Source organism: Sciurus vulgaris (assembly GCF_902686455.1).
Source record: "Sciurus vulgaris genome assembly, chromosome: 17".
NCBI classification, from domain to species: Eukaryota; Metazoa; Chordata; class Mammalia; order Rodentia; family Sciuridae; genus Sciurus; species Sciurus vulgaris.
In genome coordinates, this window is record NC_136478.1 from 56452654 (window position 1) to 56475248 (window position 22595).

Genomic DNA, 22595 nt, shown 5'->3' on the forward strand with positions numbered 1-22595 from the left:
CCGGGTGTCCTCAGTTAACAATTTAGAAACCCTGAGCCGCAAGGTTGGAACTCTGAGAAAGCACCCATTTTCCGGAGGGGTCACTGAGGCACTAGAGACGGGGGAAGATCTGTTCAAGGTCACACAAGTTACTGGCAGTAGGGCTGGACGCCCGGCTCTGGCTCCGCTCGGGATTGGGCACGGCGCTGCCTGGCACGGCAGCCCCGCCTGCCAGCTGCATCTGCCACCCACCCATGGACCCAAAAGGACTCGGGATCCTTAAGACCCAAGAAACTGACGGCCCCGGAACACGGTAACTTGGGGAGCAGGGGCCACGCCGGGCCTTTTTTCCCCGTGCGCCCCTTTCTCCTTCTTCATTGGCTCATTCTACAAGGGGCGCTGTCGGGGGACCCTCTGGTCACCTTGTCCTCCGCGCGCTCTATGGCGAGGGGAACCCTGCGCAGGCGCGCCAAGGGCGCCTTCGGGGCCCGCGCTTTACGACACTTGTGCGGCAGCGGCGGCGGTCACTCGGCGCTCCTTCGCGACGGTTCGGCCGGGTGCCGCTAGCGGCCGTTGCCAGGGTAGGGGTCGCTTTGCGGCATGGCGATGGCGGAGGGCGAGCGGACTGAGTGTGCTGAGCCCCCCCGGGATGAGCCCCCGGCTGATGGCGCTCTGAAGCGGGCGGAGGAGCTCAAGACGCAGGCCAACGACTACTTCAAAGGTGCGCCCGGCCCGGACGCGGCGAGGGAGGGTGGACAGCGGCCGGGCCGAGGGGTGCCAGGCCCGCGCGGAACCATGGCAACGCGGAGCGGCAGCCGGGGCGCGGGGCAGGCACTACCAAGTGACCCGGCACGGGGAGGCCCAGAATGGCGCTACCAAGGGGCGACATAGGGGGCTTCTGGGAGAAGAGCTGCTACCCAGCAGCGGCTACCGAGCAGGCTTTACTGAATGGGGAGACTGAGGCGGGCGCTCCCGGGCGTGGGGCGGAATGGGGACCGGGATGTGGGCGCCACCGAAGGCGAGACCTGGAGAGAGGTGCTGCCTGGTGGTGAGACCTGAAGAGGGCGCTACCATCCAGTGACATGTGGCTGGGAGTGATGGCGCTTCCAGTGGGGAGACCTGGGGTGGGTACCACCAAGTGTGGGGGAAGTCCAACAGAGAAGGGAATCGGGGGGGTGGGAGATTAGGTCATTAGATTGGGAGGGAGCAAGAAAGTAGGAGGTTTGGGGTGACACGAGGAAAAGGGACAAGGAGGGAGTCTTTGGGAGAAGAGGTGGAGGAAGCGCTAAGAATAATATCACCTGAGGTCTTGGGCTAGACTGAGACGTGGGGGGCAAGTATCCGTTCATTCATTTGATAGATGTTTATTGAACACCTGTTATGTGCTCTGGACAGCGCGAGGCTCTTAGGATATAGCAACTAATGAGACACATGTGGCCTTGCCCGGAGCTTGCAATTTAGGAGTATCACATTGAGTTAGCACACACAATACTTAAGCTGAGATGAGCGATTTGAAAGAAAACCAGCAAGGTGGTGAAGTAGAGAAAAAGATTGGAGGCTTCTTTAGATAGGGTGGACAGGGAATGCATTGTGGAGAAGGAGGTGTTTAGGCAGAAATCAGAAAGAGAATGAGAGGGGAGTATTCTAATTAGGTGGAGCAGCATGTGCCAGGGACCTGGGGTGAGGAATGAAAGGAGGCTGGCATGGTTGGTGCGTTAGCACATTGCAGGGAGAATGATACAAAATGAGGTTAGGCTGGGGCCAGATAGTGCAGGCTGCAGGAAGTCATTGCAAAGACTTGTTTGGATTTTACTCAGCTGTCCGAGAAGAAATGGAGTAGGTAACATGGGCCAGTTGGGACTGGAGAAAAATTTAGGCGTGATCAGCCTATGGTTGGAAATGCCCTGGGAATGATGAGGTCACCTAAGAATAGCACCTAGAGAAGACCTAGAGTGGAACACTGAGGAACTCTAATATTTAGGGTGGAAGGGGGCTGCTGAAGAGAAGTCGTTCCTGAGGCAGAAGGGAAGCCATGAAAGGTGTCTTGAAGCTGAGTGAAGCAAGTGCTTCCTTTAGGGGAGGCAGGTGCCGGGGGTCAGGACTGCCACATGAAGCTCCAAGCACCAACCATTAGATCCGGCTCCATGGATGTTCCTGGGGAATGATGGCATGTGTTTTGAGTTTGGTTCATGTTTGGCTTGTGTTTTGAGTATTTGGTTCTGAAAGGAATGGAGAAATGGGCGGGGGGGGGGGAGGGGTAGCAAGAAAGGAGTGTGTGGGGTCAGGAGTCTGCTTTTTCAGTCACACCCAGTAGGGATGCAGAACTGATTCTGCTGGAGAGAAGGAGACTTGCACCTGACACTCGAGAGAAGATGGTGGGGTGGGACAGACCTGGAGCTCAGCATAGAGTAGGCCACCATCCGATGGGAAGAGAAACCAATTCAAAGTGTGAGGAAGTTTGATAAGTTGGGAGCAATGGGGGGAGCAGGCTGGTGAGGGACAAGGCATGTCCTTGGAGGCTGGGTCGCAGAGTATGGACATTATCCTAAAGTGGCAGGGAGCCATGGAAGGTTATAGGAGAGGAGCAGCCTGCTCTGATTAGCACTGGAAGATGATCCCCTGGCTGCTGTGCAGACTGGATGCAAAGGCAAGGCTGGAGACAGGGAAGGAGACTGGAATGGTGGAAAGGTGAGAAGTGGGGGAGCCTCTGACTAGGGTGGAAGCACAGACTCAGGAGGTGCTTCAGACAGGAAATGAGAGTGGGGAGGGTGGTCCAGGCAGAAACACCCAGGTGGGAGGCCAGTGTTGTGGTGCATGCCTGCAATCCCAGCAATTCAGGAGACTGAGGCAGGAGGAGTGCAAATTTGAGCCCAGCCTCAGCAACTTAGCAAGGCCTTGTCTCAATAAAAAAGGACTGGGGATGTGGCTTAAGGGCCCCTGAGTTTCCACACACACACAATAACCAGGTGGCAAAGGCCTGAAGGTGAGCAGAGCCTGGCGCTGAGGAAGGGAGTGGGGCGGGGATGGAGGAGGGGAAGGAGTTCACAGCGGAGCTGCTGGGAGCAAGTCCTGTAGGCCTGTGGGAGGCACTAGACCTCTAAGCTGAGGGCTCCGAGGACCACCAATGCTTTTGAGCAGAGAGGGCAGCAGACTTGTGCTTTGGAAAGACCCCTCTAGAGCTGAACACAGTGGCACATACCTGTAATCTCAGCTACTCAGGAGGCTGAGGCAGGAGGATCACAAGTTCAAGGCCAGCCTAAGCAACTTAGTGAGACTTTGTCTCCACAAAAGAGGGTGGGACACAAGGCTGGGGATGTGGCTCAGTGGTCGAACCTTTGCTTAGCATGTGCAGGGCTCTGGCTTCAATCCCAAGTACCAAGAAAAGAAAATACAAAAAGAAAGATCCCTCTGGAGGGGCAAGACTAGAGACTGGGAGACCAGGAACCTAAGCAGGGGAGGACAGGGACCTGGCTGGGCAGGGTGGAGTTGTGGGTGGATGTGGGATGCTCAGGAGACTGACTTGACGGAATGAAGAGACTACAGGGCTCTGGGGCTAGTAGCCTGGAGGTGTCCAAGATGTGACCCAGTCTCCAGCTGGGCGAGGGGTGGAAGGTGTATTCACCCTTAACTGGGGCACTAGAGCAGCAAGAGTCTGACTGCTGTGAGGCTAGGTAAGAATTCTGGGAAAGAGTAAGCCACTGGGAGGGGCTTCTTGCCCCTAGGACCTGGGCAGGCAGCCAGTAGTAACTGGCGTGGAGCTGCTGCGGAGGACACCCCTCCTGGCCCAGGCCTCTTGCCTTCTGGCAGGCAGTGGCAGGCACAGAGCCTCAGGCTTGGGGGGCTGTGGGAATACAATAAAAAGAATAATTACAGCTCACTTTAATTGAGCCCCTGTGGTGGCCAGGTATACCGCAGGCCTAACCTCCCTGGGGCGCCGGGAAGTAGGTGGTTGCAGCCTGTTTGTTTTATAGAGGAAGCCAGGCTCAGAAGCAGAACCTCTGCCAAGGTCAGAGCGTGAGCAGCCCGGATATCCCCTTCCTCGCCACGTGCCTGGCTCTCCCGTTCAGAGGCATCCAGGCCCCTGCAGAGAGAAGAGGGCCTGGGGGGCGGTGGTCTTAGGGACTCAGAAGACTCCTGCCCCAGCTGCTTACTCTGAGCTTGGTCCCATTCCAGAGATCCTGGGGCAGAGCCTGGCCCCTGCTCATTCTGAATCCAGGAGAGGTGGCTCTGTCCTCTTCCCTGGACCCAAAGCCCCCTTCTCTTAAGTGGGGTCAGGGAGCTGTGCTTCACCCCTAAGGCATGTTCCTGGTCTGAGTCGTGGAAAGGAAGGCCGGCATCATGGGCTTAGGCTGCCTGAGCTCAAACCCTCTTCCTCTGTGACCCTGGGTGAGTGGCTTGACCTTGCTGGGCCTCTGCTTCCTCATTGCCGCCTGGGGGCCCTCTGAGGAGGGGGTGCGCTGGTGCTAGTGAAGCACCCAGAACAGGACTGGGGGATGGGGAGGTGGCCGCTCTCCTCGGCCCTTGGTGCAGTTGCTCTGGGCTGCTGCCACTTGTCCTGGTCTCACAGAGCTCTCACAGCCCATGACTCTCGAATTTCAGGTGAAGAAACAGGCTCAGGGAGGGGGCCGTTTGCCCATGGTCTCGTGCTCAGGGCCTGCACGGCCAGATGTGGGGCTCCACACTCTGCACTTGATTGAGTACACCTGACCCTTCAAGAGTGCTGGCCAGCTGGCTCTGGGGCACAGCCAAGAGGCTGGAAGGAGCCCTTGAGGCCTCTGGCATTCAGGGAGGGTCTGTCCGAGCTGGTGCTCAGCCCTGCCCATGTCTGAGGAGTTCTCAGTTCTGCACATCACCTGACATGACAACCAGAGGGGACAAAGCTGGAGCCCAGGGGCAGGGAGCCCAGGAGGGGCACCTGACCCAGACTGGAGGTCAAGTAGGGCTTCCTGGGGAGGGAGAGTGGAGCCGTTTGGAAGGTTCAGGAGGGATGGTCGTATTGTTGCTGACCATCTCCCTGCTCTAGTTTCAGTCTCTATCATTCTCTGTTTTTTCCTTTCGTCCTTCATCCTTCTTGACCCCTCTTCCATTATCTTCATCTGACTCATTCCTACCCTCCAGGGCTCATCTGTTGTGTCCCCTCTGAGCTGCCCGAGCCCTAAGCGCTCTGGGTCCTCACTGTCCGGGAACAGATCTTTCTCTCCCCCGGGCTGTGATTCAGGGAGGGCAGGGCTGGGGCTGCTGTGTCCCTATTCCGGGCCAGAGCTCAAGAAGTAAGACAGACGGCCCCGCCCACAAAGGACTTGGGCTCAAATTGGGGAGACTGATAATAACCAGAGAAAGCAGAGGAAGCTCATGGCTGTGAGGTACGTGGTCTGGCGAGCAGAAGTGGGGGTTGGAGAGGGCACTGCCTCTTGGCTGAGTGGCAGGAGAGGACTCACACTCACACACAGTGGGTGGGTGAGTTGTCCAAGATGCTCAGCTAGTAGAATGTGGAGCCAGCAATGGGGCCCAGGCCACAGCCCTGTCTGTCGCTCCTGCACCAGGCACCAAGGCCAGAGGGGAGGCATTCTGTCTTGACCTGCTTCAGTTCTCACCTCCCATTTGCTGTGTCCTCATGCACGGGCGTTCCCCCTAAGAGCAGCAGCCCCTCACCCAGGGAACAGGCCGCTGCAGCTGTCCTGGGGTTATTAAAAGGGTTCAGGCCTGCATGGCACCTGGCACATCACAGTCCCCCAGTTCAGGCATGCCGCTGAGGCACTCCAGGCCTTGCCTCTCCCGTGTGTTGCTTGGGCAAGTGGGAGGAGTTCAGTGTGGCTCTGCAGGTACAGACGAGGCATTTGACCTTGAGCAAGACCTCTGTGGCTTGAGTGTAAAGTGAGCGCCAGATGGTATTTGCGCTGTGGAGACCGGAGGATTTTGCAGATCGGGATGTAAAGTGCAGGGCACAGCTGTGGCTCATTTAAATAAAATCTGACCTTTTGCCCTTGACTGGATGTCACACCCTGTCACCCTACACTTAGAACATAAATACACAAGCCTCGCTGTGGCCACCAGGGCCCAGGGAATCTGTCCCGCCTGCCTTCCCACCTCACCTGCCTCAGCCACGCTGGCCTCCTTGCCCTCAGACCTGAGGCCTGCCCTGCACCTGCTTGTCCTTCTGTTAGGAAAGCTGCCCCTCCAGGCTGGCTTCCCTGTCTTTGGGGCCCCTTCTCCTGAAGGCCTGGGCCATTTTCTTCCCTTTATTCACCTCCTCTCCTGCTGGTTGGCCCTCTGGGAAGCTGGACCACTGGTGGGCTTGGGGCATACTCACATGGCTGGTGGGACTGCGCCTGGATCACTGCCCCTCCTAACTGAGGCCAGGGTCTGGGGTCCTCCTGATGCCCTGGAGGAGGTAGTACCCTGCCTGGGCTTTGGGAGGGTGGGCGTGTGGAATCTGGGTCCTGGAGATGGTAGCTGGAGGGGATATCGCCAAGCTCCACTGTGGACCTCAGTCTCCCCATCTGGTCAAGGGGACCCGGCCAATAGTGGGTCCAGTGGCTGTTCTCACCAGGTGGCAGCACAGCCTCACGTCTCCCCCTCTCCCACAGCCAAGGACTACGAGAACGCCATCAAGTTTTACAGCCAGGCCATTGAGCTGAACCCCAGCAATGCCATCTACTATGGCAACCGCAGCCTGGCCTACCTGCGCACCGAGTGCTATGGCTATGCCCTGGGCGACGCCACGCGGGCCATCGAGATCGACAAGAAATACATCAAGGGCTACTACCGCCGGGCCGCCAGCAACATGGCGCTGGGCAAGTTCCGGGCTGCCCTTCGTGACTATGAGACGGTGAGCCGGGCCTCGGGGAATGGGCCAGCTTCCAGTCACTGGGCCTGGTGGATGGCGGGGCTGGAAGTGCGGAGAGTGAGTGGCCATCCCACTGTGCCCAGCACTCACCAGCAGACACCCAGGAGGCTCCTAGGCCAGGAGTGCGCTGCGGGGTTCCCATCCCGCCCTGCTGTCAGCTTGGTGACCTGGGCAGGTCACCTGCCCCTCTGCCCTCCTTCCACATCTGTGGACTGGGGAGCGCAGTGGGCTGCCATAGGTAGTCAAGGAGTCTCTGCCCCGAGGCACCGAGAACAGTGCTGCACGTGCCAGTGCCTGTCACCGTTGGCCTGTGAGCATCGCAGCTGTTTTTGCTGGTCGGGCAAGAGCCACACGGCGCAGCAGGGCGTCTGGGGGAGCTTGGACTCGGGCCTGACGGCGTCACAGGTGCCACTGAACGGTGCACGGGGTAACTGCAGGTGAGGGTCTGGGCCTTGAGCAGCGTGGGCACGATGCCATAGAGGGACAGCACAGCGGGACGTGGCGCCCTGTGGTGAGGGAGGATCTGAAGCGGGCAGGACTCTCCGTCCTCCCTGCCTCCCTCCCCACAAGTGTGTGCTGAGCCTTCACAGAGGCCAGCGGGCTGCATGGCTGCAGCAGACTGGAGGAGCTGGCACCCTCACTGTGGCCAGGGCTGAAGTCGTCCACCCAGCAGTCCCCAGCTGTTTGGGGACGGAGCTGGGATTTGAGCCCAGAGTGACTATAGGCCCACGTCTGCTTCAGAGAACTGGCTCCCTGAGCGGGGGACAGAGCTGGGGTGCATGGCAGGGCTCTGGTATCGAGTGGATCACCCTGCCTGCCACAGGCCAGCGCACCTTCACTCCAGTGCCCCCCCACCTTCTGTCGTGTGAGGGGCAGCAAGGCCACTGGGAAGCCAGGTCAGCATTGGAGGGAGTCGGCAGACGGCGGCCTGGCTTGGTCCAGGGTGGGGAGTGATGGCAGGCAGGCAAGGGCTGGCACCAAGCCAAGGCCAGGGACACTGTCAGGGTGGGGACAGAGTGACCCCAGAGTTGGGGAAAGACTGTACAGCAGTGTCTCCCTAGCTGGTCCCTATAAGCCATTCCCTTGCCAAGCCACTCCCTTCTTGTCCCTTGGTGCCCAGATCTGAAAGATTGCGCCTAGGGGAGTGACTGCTGCCTGGGTGCCTGTGGGCTCTGGTGCAGGCGTGTGAGTAAAGGTCGCTGCGCTGGTGGCTCGGTGATGAGTAACCAGGGGCGTTCATGGTGGGGGCAGGGCCCCGCAGGGGGCGGGGGGCAGAAGTTGAGAGGAGCTGCAGGACAGGTTGAGGGCAGGGTCTTTGTCACTCTTACGTGGTGGGGAAAGACTTATCCCGTATTCTGTGAACCCGAGGTGGTTGGTCCCAGCCAGTTTGTGGACATCCACCATCTGAGCTATGTCCCAGCCTTGTGGGTGCCTTGGAGGGCTGGTGGGGGGCCCTTTGCAGGACTGACCTGAGGCAGTGCCTCACACATGCTAGGAAGTGCTGTACTCCTGAACCACATCCCAGCCCCGATAGTCCTCTTTAACCAGATGTCCAGCACTGAAGGCCCCCAGGCCCTTTTCACCTGGAGCAAAGGGCCTGCCCCAGGAGCAGGCATCTGGCAGGGCTGCTTCGCTGTCCTGGTCAGCCGACCAAGTCGCAGCCAAAGGAGCAGCAGCCGCAGGCCTTGCAGTTGCACGTTTGTGCTGCTGCACTCAATGAAGGCCTTGGCGGTAAACCCTCATGCCAGCCCTCCCTGGGTGCTGGCACCACCCCCTGTCTAGAACAGAGCCACCTTCCAGTGGGGCAGACCACCTGTCCACAGCCAGTGGCAGGACCCTTCTGGAAGAGGGGAGGTGGGACTAAGGAGCTAGAAAGGAGCAGAGGAGGGGACCAAGTGTCTGGCAGGGACCTCCGGAACAAAGTCCTGCGGCTAAGGGGGCTGGCACATTTGGGGACTCGAGCGGTCTGACTGGTAGTACTGGGCAAGCAGAGAAAGAGTGGGCAGGACACGTGGTGACGTGGACTCTCCAGGGTGGGGACTTCCAGCCCCTCCCACTGGCAGGGTACTGCAGGGCTGTCGTGCGGGCCTCTCCTGCCTGGCCCCACCCACACCCCAGGTGGAGCTGCTGGGCAGGTGGCCCAGCCTGACCTGCCCCAACAGGGAAGAGGCGCAACCTGCCACCACCCTGCTTCTTCCCACCCTCTTGGTCCATACACCTACCCCAGGGTGCGCCGGCCTCACTGCCCTGCCTCCTTCCCCACAGGGGATAGCGGGTCTTCGATGTGGCTTCTGACTCCCACCACCAGGCTTTCTACCACGGGAGCCCCTGCCCCTTGGGGGCCAGCACTGGCCCTTACCTCTCTGTCCCCTGCACAAGATTTATGGGGATCTCATTCCTGACGAGACCATGGTGGTAGGAAGGCTGGGCAGGGTGCACACGGGTAAGATAGTTACAGATTAACTACACTGAGGAGCAGAGGTGAAGTCTCTTGCCCAAAGTCACAAAGCAGGTGGCAGAGCCAGAATCTGAATCCAGTGCTCTCTGCTTTTGGGCTTGGAGGATCTGGGTTTGTAGGAAGTGGGATGGAAGGTGAGAAGCCGGGACCAGCTCCTTTAACTGGGAATTCCTGTGTCCCAGAGCCTTGTGCCAGTGCTTGTTGGGTTTGGTCTTATTCATTTGGTCAGCAGCCAGGGGAAGGGGTGGCCAAGAGCAGTGGAGGCGGACGCAGCATCCCGCGCCCTCACCACCGCGCCTTCTTCCCACACCGTCCCTTGCTTCCTCTCAAGGTGGCCTCTGAGCACAGCAGAGGGCAGGCTGGCAGAGCCGCCTCCACGCATCATCTGCAGAGCTGATTTGACCTGGAAGTCCACAGCCTCAGTCTCCAGGCCAGGAGACTGAGGGAATCCACTTGTCACCGTTCTCCCAGAAAGCCCTAGTCCACTCACAGCGGCCTTAGCACTTAGCAAGGCCCAAACAGCTGGGTGAGACCCACCTCAAAGTACAGCATGAAAAGGGCTGGGACGGGGCTTGTGCTGAGCGCCCTAAGGTCCAGGCCCAGACCTGGGTCCCTCGCTCAGCCTTCCAGCGGCCTTGGTGGCAGAGCCCCAGCACTCCCGCTCAGGCCTCGGCACCAGCTCCACACGGGCCAGTGAGGTGCCACACTGCTCCTCGTGACTGAGCCACCACCCTCCTCCCAGGCTCCTGGTGGTAGCAGCCTGCGAGCTCCAGGGCACCCCGTCTCCCGAGCCAGCTGCTCCAGGAACCTGCCGGAGCCCGGTCCTCAGACACTGCCTCTTTCTTGTTTTTGGTTGTGGAGGGTTTTGTTTGTTTGTTTTGAACCAGAGGCACTGCACCACTGAGCCACACCCCCAGCCCTTTCTATTTTTTATTTTGAGACAGGACCTCCCTGAGCTGCCAAGACTGGCCTTGAACTTGCGGTCCTCCTGCCTCAGCCACCCAAGCCGCGCCACCACGCCTGGCAGTTCTGTGCCGTTGCAGGGGGAGTGCAAGCTGCCATCTGTAGGCGGGCTGGTGTGGGCTGAGGCGCCTGCCCTCGCCTAGCCCTGGGGCAGCTCTTGCCCCGTGCAGGGGTGCAGAAACCCAGGGCAGGTGCCTCCAGGGTTGCACCTCCATGCAGGGCAGCCTGGGGTGGGCAGACCAGGGCAGTAGAGCGCCCCCACCTCATCCCGAGTGCTGACCCTCTCCTCCCTCCTGCCTTCCATCTGCCCAGGTGGTGAAGGTGAAGCCCCATGACAAAGATGCCAAGATGAAATACCAGGAGTGCAACAAGATCGTGAAGCAGAAGGCCTTCGAGCGGGCCATCGCAGGCGACGAGCACAAGCGCTCCGTGGTGGACTCGCTGGACATCGAGAGCATGAGTGAGTCAGGCTGGCTGTTCACCCTCCCCGCCCAGAGCCTTCTACATGCCTGCGCACAGGGCAGGTGGGCAGGAGAGCCGAGTCGGCTTCAGCACGCATTCAGGAGCGTGGCTTTGACGCGTTGGTCTCACCCGCAGCTCTCACCCCTGGGCTTCCCTTATCTTTTCTCCCTTCCATCTTTGGGCCCTATAGTTATATTTAGGACCTCTCAGAATTTTCCTTCATCATGATCCAGCAAATGCCCTCCCCTCAAACAGGCTAAGGCAGAACTATGGGCCATTTAGGCAGGTAGAGCTGCGCCCCAGTTCACCCGTTTGCCAGGTGGAGTGCAGGCCTGACCCATCCCATGAGGCCTTGGGAATCCTGGCCTGAGGTCTGAAACCTGGGTCCAGTGCCTTGATTAGGAGTCACCCCGCCACCTGCCCTGGCCCTGCGACTACCTCGAGGTGGGGCTTGAGGTGATCCTGGAAGAAAGAGCCATGGTAGTCTGGTGGTGTACTGGTGAGAGCCACACAGCCACCCCTGCATCCCCAGCCCCTGGTCCCCAGGTGCCCCAGGAAGGCAGGAGTACCGGGGACGCTCCCGCAGTCCTCACCGAGAGCGAGCGCACACTCAGGAGGGCACAGGCCCAGCCCTCCCGCCACTCTCCCTCCCTTCATCTTAGACAGCTGGTCCTCTGACAGAGGCGGAGGACGTGGTGGGCTGTGTGGAGACATGAGGGCTGGCCATCCACACCGTGCAGAGCCTTCTGCTGCTGTGGACCTCCTGGGCATTTGCAAAGCCCCATTCTGAAACCATGTCTCATCATTTTGGGACCCATTTGTAGCCCCAGGACCACCAGCGCCAGTCCTCCTTGCCAGCTGGTTCAGGACTCCCCCAGGGAAGCTGGCCCGTGGCCATCTGCAGCCTTTGCCTGTTGCTGGTGGCAGAGCAGCACTCCGTGGCCTTCTCTGCCTGAGAGGAACTGAAGGAGCGCGTCTAGACTTGTCACTCCCAGGCCCCGGGGACATCTGCTCATTACCTTCTTGGCCCAGAAAGGAATCCCAGTGGGCATCTGCTCCCCCCACTTTAAGCCACCCCTCAAACTTCCATGGGCTGTGCTCCGCCTCACAGCCAGGCTTGCATCGCCCTGCCTGAGCCCTGTCTTTCAGACTATCAGGGACACTTGGCCATTGGCTGCTAGGTCACGGACCCATGTTCATTTTGTTGCCCCTCAGTAGGTGAGAGCTGGCGGGGGAATCAGGCCTGCTCAAGGGCTGTGCCCTCACACGATGGGGCACCCAGACCAGACAATCACAGGGAACTCCGGCATCGAAAGGGCGCAGGGAGGGAGGGAGAGGAAGCCCAGGGGCAGTGGGCAGGGAAGCCACGCGCCCGGCAGGGTCCTCCTCACCCTCTTTGTCTCTTTCTTTTTGTGGGGGAGCATTTCGGCTGCTCCTGACCTCTACGGCTTGCTCCTGCAGTCCTTTAGACAAACGCATCACTTCCTGCAAGCTGGCCCTCACAGCATTCTCCGTGCTCCCTGAGCACAGGGTTAGAGACTGAGGGAGCACTACACATTCCCACGTCATTTGGAGGTCACCAGACGTTCTGGGTTCTACAAATCTAAAGAAAGATTATTTCAGTCAACACCTTAATCATTTGGGAGCCATTGTTCATGGAGTTAGAATGCTTCAGAGGACAGTCGCAGCCCTGCAGAGGCCAGGGTAACAGGACACCAGCACCTGGAGACTCCCTGGCTTTCCACGGTTACACGCTAACACTGACACCCAGGAGCACTAGGCATGTCACAGCCTCACAGGAACCTTCCCTCATTCCGTCCTCGTCACCTGTGTACAGGCCAAGTCTACTCCGTCCTGGGAGCCAGGTCCCCTCGCCACCCTGCAACAGCTCAGGCCCCTGACTCTAGGTCCCTTGTTCACACAGCCATCGAGGATGAGTACAGTGGGCCCAAGCTTGAGGACGGCAAAGTGACAATCACCTTCATGAAGGAGCTCATGCAGTGGTACAAGGACCAGAAGAAACTGCACAGGAAATGCGCCTACCAGGTAACGCGCCTGTCACGTCAGCACACCCGGGGACCCGGGTGACCTCATGGCACTGCCAGCCCTGAGCACTTTCAGGTTAGAGAGCAGTGAAGGGGGTGGTGATGACACTGCCCTTCTGAGCGCGTGTGCTCGGCGCCACACGGAGGAGTCACGTGTGTTGCTCTGGTGTTGGAGCAGCTTGCGGGGTGGCAGGCAGTAGCTCCCACGGGTGCAGACAGGCCAGAGACCCTCCAGGTCAGAGGTGAGATAGCTACAGAAAGGTTGGGAAGGGGTTTCCCGGGAGGGAGATGGCTGGCACGCTGTGGGGGTGGGAGAGGAAGCCCGTGGTCAGCAGAGGCCTCAGGTGAGAGGAGTTGTCTGGAAAGTCGGCAGGCACAGTCTGGCCGGGCATGGTGTCCTCCTCTGGTGAGCTACCTCCTGAGGACTCTCACTCTGGTTGTGGGGGCTGCAGGAGGAGGTCAGAGAGGAACTTTATTTGGGGGCTACTTCTTAGGCCTTCCAATTTCCTTTAGCTCAAAGGACAAAATGACAGCAATTTAGTTTGAAGATCTTAATTGGCTTTATTTCGACTCTAGAATCAGGCAGTACTTCATTCCATAAAATAGGTCGACCAGCTGAGCCGGGAGGCTTTCTGGACTAGGGAGGCTGGAGAAGGCAGAAACAAGAGCACATGGCAGATGGGTCGCCCCAGGGTACTGTCCTCGCAAGGCAGGGACAAAACCGAGATAACTGGTTGGCTGACATGGGAGAATTGCCTGCTACTGTGTGAGGAGCAGAGGTCGAGAAGAGAGGCAGAGAAGCAGCGTGTGTCCACGGAGACAGCCTGTCTGGGAATGTAGCCATTGCCTCTCATTCTCCTAGAAGGTCAGACAAGTAGCCGAGTTTGAGCACAGTGATGTGGAACTTCAGCAGGAGCGACACCATTTTGATTCCTGGCCTGACCTGTTGCAGCCTCGTGTAAAAGTTTAATTCAAAACAGTGGCCTCCTGTCATTTTTGTTAATAGTCCAAAGTGCTCAGCGTGTGACAGTGTCATACTTCGGGCTGTGGTTTCTGGACACCAGCACAGGCCATTTTGTGTAAAGGAACAGTAGAGACTGAGGTAGGTGAAACGTCCCCACAGAGGCACAGTGTTCGTGTCGGACTGCGGGAGCCCAGCCTGCATGGGCCTGGTCTGCACTCCTGGTTGGAGTCACTGGCCTGCAGCTTTTGGTTCTCGGAGCGACTTTGGAGCTTTCGCTTCAGTATGGCTTGGGACCTTCACCCTGGCAAAATCGCAGGGTGTCTTTGTGTTTTAGAGTCACCAGCCTGTGGAACTGTGGGGCTCTCTGGTTTGTAGCACTGCCGCCAGATATTTAGGTTGCTGGGAGATTTTTCCTCCAGACTCTTTGCACCAGGCTTCCCCCTGCCCCGCCTTCTGGGAGGGGCCCAGAGAGCTGGCAGCTGGGCAGAGGCACCTGCTCCTGCACCTCCCCCAGATCCTCGCCTGCTGCCACATATGGCCACGGGTGTCCAGGCTTCCCACGCCCAGCCTGCCTCCAGTGTGAAAGCTGGCGTGGCCTTGCTCCCGAGGAAGGGCTCTCAGGTGGCTTGTTCATTGTTTTAAAGTTGCTGTAGTTAGCCAGGCACAGTGCCGAACACCTGTGATCCCTGCAGCTTGGGAGCCTGAGGCAGGATCACAATGTCAAAGCCAGCCTCAGCAGCGTAGGAGACCCTGTCTCAAAATGAAAACCAGAAGGGGCTGCGGACGTGGCTCCATGGTCAAGTGCCCAGGTCCAGAGCCTGGCACCTACATAAGTAGACCGATGCCTCTCGCTGCTCCTGGGGAGCAGCAGTGTGGCCTCCTCCCTAATGCTCTCTTCCCAGTTTTTATTTTGAGGATGGTCGAAACTGCGGGGCATGGAGGGGACAGTGCAGCCGACGCCTGTGCTCTCCACCCGCCCTGATGATTGGTGGCTTTCTTCTTCTGCATGTGTGTCTACCTTTTTCTTTTTTTCCCCCCGGAACCATTGGAGAATAAGTTGCAGCCATCGTAGTCTGCATCTCCTAAAAACGGGGCATTCCTCTGCATGACTGGCTCAGCCGTCCCACCCATCGATGTGACAGTGTAGACTTATACACCCACAGACTGGCTGAAAATCTGGAAAGATACACTTGATATTGTCAAGATCATCTTCAGTCTGTGAAAAGAAATATTACCTACATTTCCAGGTGTTTTCATTTCCTCAGGTTTTCTCTAAAACATCATTTTCAGCTGTTTTCTGAAACTCCAGCATCCATTGAAGGCTTGAATACTGCATATGATCTGCCAGGATGGGCACCTGTCCCCCAGCTGGTCCCACTCACAGTCTGCCCTGCCTTTCAGATTCTGGTACAGGTCAAAGAGGTCCTTTCCAAGCTGAGCACACTCGTGGAGACCACACTTAAAGAGGTGCGTGTTGAGCCAGGCGTGGTGGCACAGGCCTGTAATCTTAGCAGTTCAGGAGGCTGAGGCAGGAGGATGGCAAATTTGAGGCCAGCCTGGGCAAGTTAGTAAGATCCTGTCTCAAAAAAAGGGTGGGGGGCTGGGGGTGTAGCTTGGTGTTAGAGAGAGGGGTGCTTGAGGGGCAGAGGGAGGGTGGGCTGGTGGGGGGCCGGTGGCTCCCTGGCTAGGGAGGCACCACTGAGCTCAGGAACTCACAGAGCCACCTGGCACGGTCTGCCCTTCCCTCTGTCCCTGACGCCCCACCCCTGTCTTTCTTCCCGCATGTCCCTTTTCTGGCCTCTTGGTCTCTGTCCGTCCTCTTCATTGCTGTGCCCGCTGTCCCTGTCTCTTGCATGGATCTTCTCGGTCTGCCATGATCTCTCGCCCCTCCCCTCACCTCTGCCCCCTCCCCACGTCTCTCTCTGGGCCCCTCCCTCTCCGGTGGCCTCTTTTCTTCCAGACAGAGAAGATTACAGTGTGCGGGGACACTCATGGCCAGTTCTATGACCTCCTCAACATATTTGAACTCAACGGTTTACCCTCGGAGACCAACCCCTATGTATCCTTCTTGGCACAGCCAGTCCTGTCCCCTCCCACCCCTGACCTGTGTGAGGGAGACAACCACTCCAGGGAAAGGCCTGGCCATGGAGGGAGAGGCAGGACCAGTGTGCCTGTGCTGTGTCACCTGGGCCAGCGCCTCCTCTCCTGAGCACCCGCTTTCCTCATCTGCTACAAGATTGCAGGCAGACAGTCCCTGTGTGCCCACCTCCCATCCTGGCTCTGCCACTTGCAACTAGCTGACTGAGGCAGATTGCTCCACCTCTTGGTACCTCAGTTTCCTCATATGTGACATGGGGACAGGAGGGTCCACCTCACCGGGTTATTGGCAGGAGCAGAGGAGTTGATACCAGGCGCTGAGCACAGGGCCCCGCCCATGCCACTTGTGTCTTTGATATCATGATATTTGCTTGATAAATAACCACGGTGCAGGACACTGGGCCTGTACATGGTTGGGTATGTGGTTTCCTGCCATCCCTCTGTGGCTTCAGACCTGCTTTGTGGAGACACTGAAGCAAGATGACTCCCTGGGGCCTCAGTACCATCCTACAGAGCCTCAGGCCAGCAGCTGGCCACAGCCACACAGCAGTGCAGGCCCTGCCCCCGGTGCTCACTCCTTGGGAGGTGTTGATGGGACCTTGAGGCTGAGCAGGCTCAGGGGATGCAGCCCATCTTCTGTCGCTGTGCCTGCCATGTTTTCCTTAGCAGGGCAGATATTTAACGGCGACTTCGTGGACCGCGGCTCCTTCTCGGTTGAAGTGATCCTCACCCTTTTTGGCTTTAAGCTTCTCTACCCAGATCACTTTCACCTACTTCGAGGTGAGCTTGGAGGCGCCTGGCCTGCAGGCACTGCAGTCTGGGCCAGGCACCCACTGTCCCTCTGAGCTTTAAGGCCAGGGTCATGGTTGCCGCTCTTCATTTCGCAAATTCATCCAGAAAGTGTGCAGGGCCACCTGGTGAGGCCCTGCAGGCTGTGCACTGCCCACAGGGCACCACACTGAGGGCAGCACTGCACCCAAGGTGGCCCCGGTGTGTCCAGCGGGCGGCCTTCAGAGGCCCTGTTTATAATTTGCACAGACATGAAACAGTCTTCCTGGGTGACCCTACTCGAGACGTCCTGCCGGGTCCTGTGAGCGCTCTGGACAGGGGGCACTTCCTGCGGGCTTCCCTGCCTCCTGGCTCCTCAGCCCCAGGCCCCAGGCCCTTCCAGCCTCTGTCCTGCCCCTGGGTCAGCTTTTTTGTGCACATACTGCCCTGGAAAGTGCCAGAGGCCTCCAGAGAAGGGTGAGGGCTGGGGGCCAGGGGAGCAGGGCGGGGGTCACGTCACTCGTATTACCACTCAAAGAATTAAGTGACGTTTTTTAAAAAATGAAAACTACAAAAAATGATGAGACAGGGTTGAGTGTCTCTGAGGGGAAGTGGTGAGGTCCCTGGCAGGGACACAGCTGTGCCGCCCAGGCCATCGGTGCCGCCTCTGGCCATTGGAATCACCGCTATCTGTCCTGTGGAGTGTCCCTGAGCTCCACTGTGCACTGGTTCCCCCGAGTCCTGGGGAGCAAAAGGCTGCCCCCAGGATGATCCTGGGGCAGTGCAAGCAGGCAGGAGGTCCGCAGGAGCTACAGTGGATCACACCAAGGAGCTCCGAGTGGGAAAGGAAGTGGGGAGCTGGGGTGGGAGAACGCCTGGCTTATTCAGGGTGGCCCCGCTGAGAATGTACGGCTTGACAAGGATCTGAAAGAGGAGAGGCAGCCGGAAATGGGGGAGAGAGCAGCAGAAGCTGTGTGTACAAAGGTCCTGGGGCAGAGGGAGCTGTCTGGCTTGTCCCAGATTCAGCCAGGGGGCTATGGGACTTGAGCAGGTGAGGGGAGGGTCTGAGCAGGATCCCTGGGAGAAGGAGGTGGATGGAGTGAATGGCTTCCTTGTGGACTGTGGTTGGGGGAGAGTCTGGAACTAAATTGGGGGTCAGCAGGTCCTCCAGCCTCCACATAGAGCACAGATGGAGCATCACTGTGGGAGCTGGAGATGGTGGAGAGGCAGGTCCAGGTGCTTGAGGTAGAGCCCAGAGTATGTGCCAGAGGTGAGGGGGAGAAGGTCCAGAGAGCCATGGGGTTCCATGCAGAGCATTGGAGGACTGGCTGGTGGTGAGAAGCTCCTCCCTGGACATAGGAGACTTCATGGGAGTGAGGTTTCCTCAGGAAAGTTGATTCTGAGTGGAGCGAGTGCACCATGCACTGAGAGGCAGCTGCAGGAGAGAGGAGTGCCACCAAGGTGGAGCTGGGAGGGGCGGAGCCAGGGGCAAGCCCCCCAGATGCCTGGAGTTCCCGGGCAGCCTGAGCCAGGCGGAAGCTGGACAGCTGGGCTCTTAGCAGATGCCAGCAAGGTGAGAGGAGCCAGTGAGGCTGCATGCAGCAAGAGGCTGGCTGGGCAGCTGCTCTGCAGGGGGACCCTCTGCCCCCTCCAGCCTGGGAGGCCTGCCATGGGGAGGCTGAGGTCCATAGGGCTGGAATAGCCCAGGCCCCAGCCACGTCCATGGCCATGGAGCCCCAAGAGTGGCCTGGGCCTGGTTACAGGTGACTGTGGGTCCTTCTCAGACTTGATTTCTCCCTCCAGAAAATGGAGTAGGAGCTGTATCTGCACTTCATTGGGTTCCTATGGAGGACCGGGGGCTGGAGTATGAACTGTTGTCAGCTTGGGACCTGCTGGCCACCAGTGGGGAATCCCCGGGCCCCCAGAGCACTTAGGCAGGGGTCATGAATGAGCCCAGAGGCTGAGGTGCTCTTCTGCCCCCCGTCACTGTCAGGCAACCACGAGACTGACAACATGAACCAGATCTACGGTTTCGAGGGTGAGGTGAAGGCCAAGTACACAGCCCAGATGTATGAGCTCTTCAGCGAGGTGTTCGAGTGGCTCCCGCTGGCCCAGTGCATCAACGGCAAAGTGCTGGTGAGGGCGATGCAGGGACCCTCCCCATCCTGCTGTGGGCAGTGTTGGAGTGCATGCAGGGGGCTAGCTGTCCCCTCACAGTGGCCATCTGCCCCTCCCCAGATCATGCACGGAGGCTTATTTAGTGAAGATGGTGTCACCCTGGACGACATCCGAAAGATTGAGCGGAATCGGCAGCCCCCAGACTCTGGTAGGTGGGCAGGTGGAGGCAGGCCCTACCTCCCAAGGCCAGGCGTCTCAGAGAGCCCCAGGCTGGGGTCTGAGCTGCAGCTGTGGCTCTGGCCAAGTGGGCTTCCTGCCTTGGGCAAGGAGCAGCCCAGGAACCTTGGTTTCCTACCTGTGGCTTAAGTCGGGGGACCCCCATCACGGGGCCATGCTGGCTGGGGAGTCCCACCACGCAGGGCAGGGACGCTGCACCCAGGACACGCCTGTCATTTACCATGAGTCCAACTCCTGACCCCCAGAGGAAGGTGTTGAGGTGACACTCAAGTCCTGGGGACAGACCACAGAGGGCACGGGTCCTGGAGGACATGGATAGCCTCTAGGGAGAGAGGGGTGGGTGGCCTCTCAGGAAGGTGACATCTGAGTTGACACCACCACAGGATGAAGAGGTGTCTGCACAGAGGGATCCAGGGCCACCAGAACACAGAAGGGAATAGAGCAGAGTGGCGGGGTCCAGGGGTTGCAGTGGGACGTGAGGCCTCAGGCGTTCCTCAGGAGGAACCAGGTGGGGAGCCACCAAGACTGAGCAGAAGGACCTGGTCTGAACTGGGGTGTGAAAAGCACCATTGGCTTCAGAGCTGTAATGGATTCAGTGGGTGGGGAGGGGCCTGAGCCCGAGCCCCAGCTGTCCCCTGCCTGACCCCCACCCGGAGTGTGATGTGGGGCAGGTACCTGGCTGGTGCAGCAGCATGAGGCCTGAGCGCCCCCGTGGGGATGGACAGTCCCTAATGTTCCCTCCCTCCCCCCCAGGCCCCATGTGCGACCTGCTGTGGTCGGATCCACAGCCTCAGGTGAGTCTCCAGGGCCAGCCGCTGCGGGCGGCGGGCAGAGCGGGCAGGCGGGCAGGTGGGCGGGGCCGGGAGTCACCCTGACCTCTCATCGTCCACCCCAGAATGGGCGCTCGGTCAGCAAGCGGGGCGTGAGCTGCCAGTTTGGGCCTGACGTGACCAAGGCCTTCTTGGAGGAAAACCAGCTAGACTACATCATCCGCAGCCACGAGGTCAAGGCCGAGGGCTATGAAGTGGCACATGGCGGCCGCTGCGTCACCGTCTTCTCCGCCCCCAACTACTGGTGCGTCTCCACCTTCCCCAGCCAGGGCTCCTCTCAGGCCACAGGTTTTTGTCTGTTTTGGTTTTAACGTTTTATGGTGGAAAATTTCCATTGTAGGAAGGGGGTTAGATAAAAACTGGACGGACCACCAGGTACCCACCGGGCCCCTCAGGCTCCCTCACCGTGGGCGGGTCCAGAGCAGACCCCTGTCTTCCACTGACCCAGGACGTTTCTGAAAGAAAAAAACTTTTTCCTCCTTATCTGTCAGTGGGCCTGCGCCCCTCTACCCCTTCCGCTCCTTCTCCTTTTTTCTGATGAAGCCAAGAAGGGGAACTGCAGGGTGGCCTGCCCTAGCCTGACTGGAGGACATCCCTGTGGTGTCACTTGCACCTCCCACGGATCAGCTGCACAGGCTGTGGGCCCTGGGCGCTGCCCACTCCTTACTGCACCCACTGCCCTGCTGCAGCCCATTCCCCCTCCCCCTCCCTTCTTTAGCCCCAATCCTGACAGCCCAGTCCCAACCCCAGCAGTCACTCCACTCTTGTCCACGCAGCGACCAGATGGGGAATAAAGCCTCCTACATCCACCTCCGGGGCTCCGACCTGCGACCCCAGTTCCACCAATTCACAGCAGTGGTAAGTCACCCTTAGGCCTCTGCCCTTCCCCCAGGCCTGGGGAGGGGGGAGTATGTATGGGTGCTCAGGGGCTCCCCTGCTGACCGTCACTCCGTCTCCGTCTCCAGCCTCATCCCAACGTCAAGCCCATGGCCTACGCCAACACGCTGCTGCAGCTAGGAATGATGTGAGGCCAGCGGCGGCTGCACGGGGCCTCACTCCACCAGACTCTGGGCGGGGGCGGAGCAGGCCCCGCCCAGGGCAACGTTGGACCCCCTTTTACTTTGTAAAGTTTGTATTTATTCCCTTTTAGGTTTGCAGAGGGGGTGGGGAGCAGTGCGGGGCTGGCCGAGGGTCTGCTCCCTGCACAGAGGGAGGCGCTGGAGAGGCTGCGTCAGGCAGCCTGGGCATTCTGGAGGAAGGCCGGCTGGGGTGGGCGGGGCCAGGAGGCTTCCCTGCCCCCCTTGTTTGCATGGCTCCTCCCCCGCTAAAGCAATAGGGCCCCCCACCATAGGAAGACCCCCAGAAAGAGGGTCATCAGGGAGGCCTCGCCTGCACCCTGCTCCTGGTCGCCCCAGGGTGGGGCTAGGCTGGGGCCCACCCCCTTCCCCAGCTGTTTTATGTCTGTAATTAAATATGTTAAAATAAAATCATTATTGTAAGTCATCCTGTCTCCGATGATGGAGCCACTGGCTGCCTGGACTGGGTAGTTCTTGCCTCAGGAGGTCTGGAGGTGTGCCCCCGAGCTGGCCTGACCCCCAGGCAGCCCCGGACACTAGGCACTCGGGAGAGTTGTCCTGAGCCCCACCTGGGAGGCCCCTCCACATACGTCTTGCACAAGAAAGGGTACGAGACACCTTGGAGGGGGGAATTCCGAGAGTATCTTGCCCCATTTGGTGACCTCCCCGCACCCAACCATCCCTGTCTGGCCGGCCGTGTGGGCATCAGGGAGGGCTTTCTTTTTTTATTTATTTATTTATTTTTTAATGTAAAAGGCACTGTTTATTTTATATCTCCTAAATGTTTAACACATACTTTTTTTCTGTTTGTTCATGGAGTAATAGCATACCATTTTTGAAATCATACATTTACATAGGGTAATGCTGTTTGATTGATTCTGTTATTTTTTTCCTTTCCCCCCACCCCTCCCACCCCTCTTTTCCCTCTATACAGTCCCTCCTTCCTCCATTCTTGCCCCCCTCCCATTCCCCATTATGTGTCATCATCCGCTTATCAATGAAATCATTCGCCTTTTGGATTTTGGAGATTGGCTTATCTCACTTAGCATGATATTCTCCAATTTCATCCATTTGCCTGCAAATGCCATAATTTTATTATTATTTATAGCTGAGTAATATTCCATTGTGTATATATATATATATATATATACACCACAGTTTCTTTATCCGTTCATCAGTTGAAGGACATCTAGGTTGGTTCCACAGTCTGGCTATTGTGAATTGAGCAGCTGTGAACATTGATGTGGCTGTATCTCTGTAGTGTGCTGATTTTAAGACCTTTGGGTATAGGCCGAGGAGTGGGATAGCTTCATCAAATGGTGGTTCCATTCCAAGTTTTCTAAGGAATCTCCACACTGCTTTCCAGAGTGACTGCACTAATTTGCAGTCCCACCAGCAATGTATGAGTGTACCTTTTTCCCCACATCCTCTCCCAACACCTATTGTTTCTTGTTTTCTTGATAATCGCTATTCTAATTGGGGTGAGATGGAATCTTAGTGTAGTTTTGATTTGCATTTCTCTTATTACTAAAGATGTTGGACATTTTTTCATATGTTTGTTGATTGCTTGTAGATCTTCTGTGAAGCATCTGTTCATATCTGTAGCCCATTTGTTGATTGGGTTATTTGTATTCTTCATGTAGTTTTTTGAGTTCTTTATATATTCTAGAAAGTAATGCTCTATCTGAAGTATGAGTGGCAAAGATATTCTCCCACTTTGTAGGCTCTCTCTTCACATTGCTGATAGTTTC

General features: G+C 58.2%; 1 protein-coding gene across 1 annotated transcript; it reads left to right on the forward strand.

Moving 5' to 3' along the window:
* The first annotated feature begins 487 nt into the window (after positions 1 to 487).
* Positions 488 to 21271, forward strand: PPP5C (protein phosphatase 5 catalytic subunit). Its single transcript, XM_079117429.1, has 13 exons — positions 488 to 700; positions 6567 to 6808; positions 10560 to 10707; positions 12634 to 12755; positions 15120 to 15185; positions 15679 to 15777; positions 16490 to 16595; positions 18577 to 18719; positions 18822 to 18909; positions 19692 to 19732; positions 19834 to 20012; positions 20545 to 20626; positions 20734 to 21271. The coding sequence occupies exons 1-13, from the start codon at positions 580 to 582 to the stop codon at positions 20794 to 20796; spliced, it is 1500 nt and encodes a 499-aa protein (XP_078973555.1). The 5' UTR covers positions 488 to 579; the 3' UTR covers positions 20797 to 21271.
* Positions 21272 to 22595: the final 1324 nt, after the last annotated feature.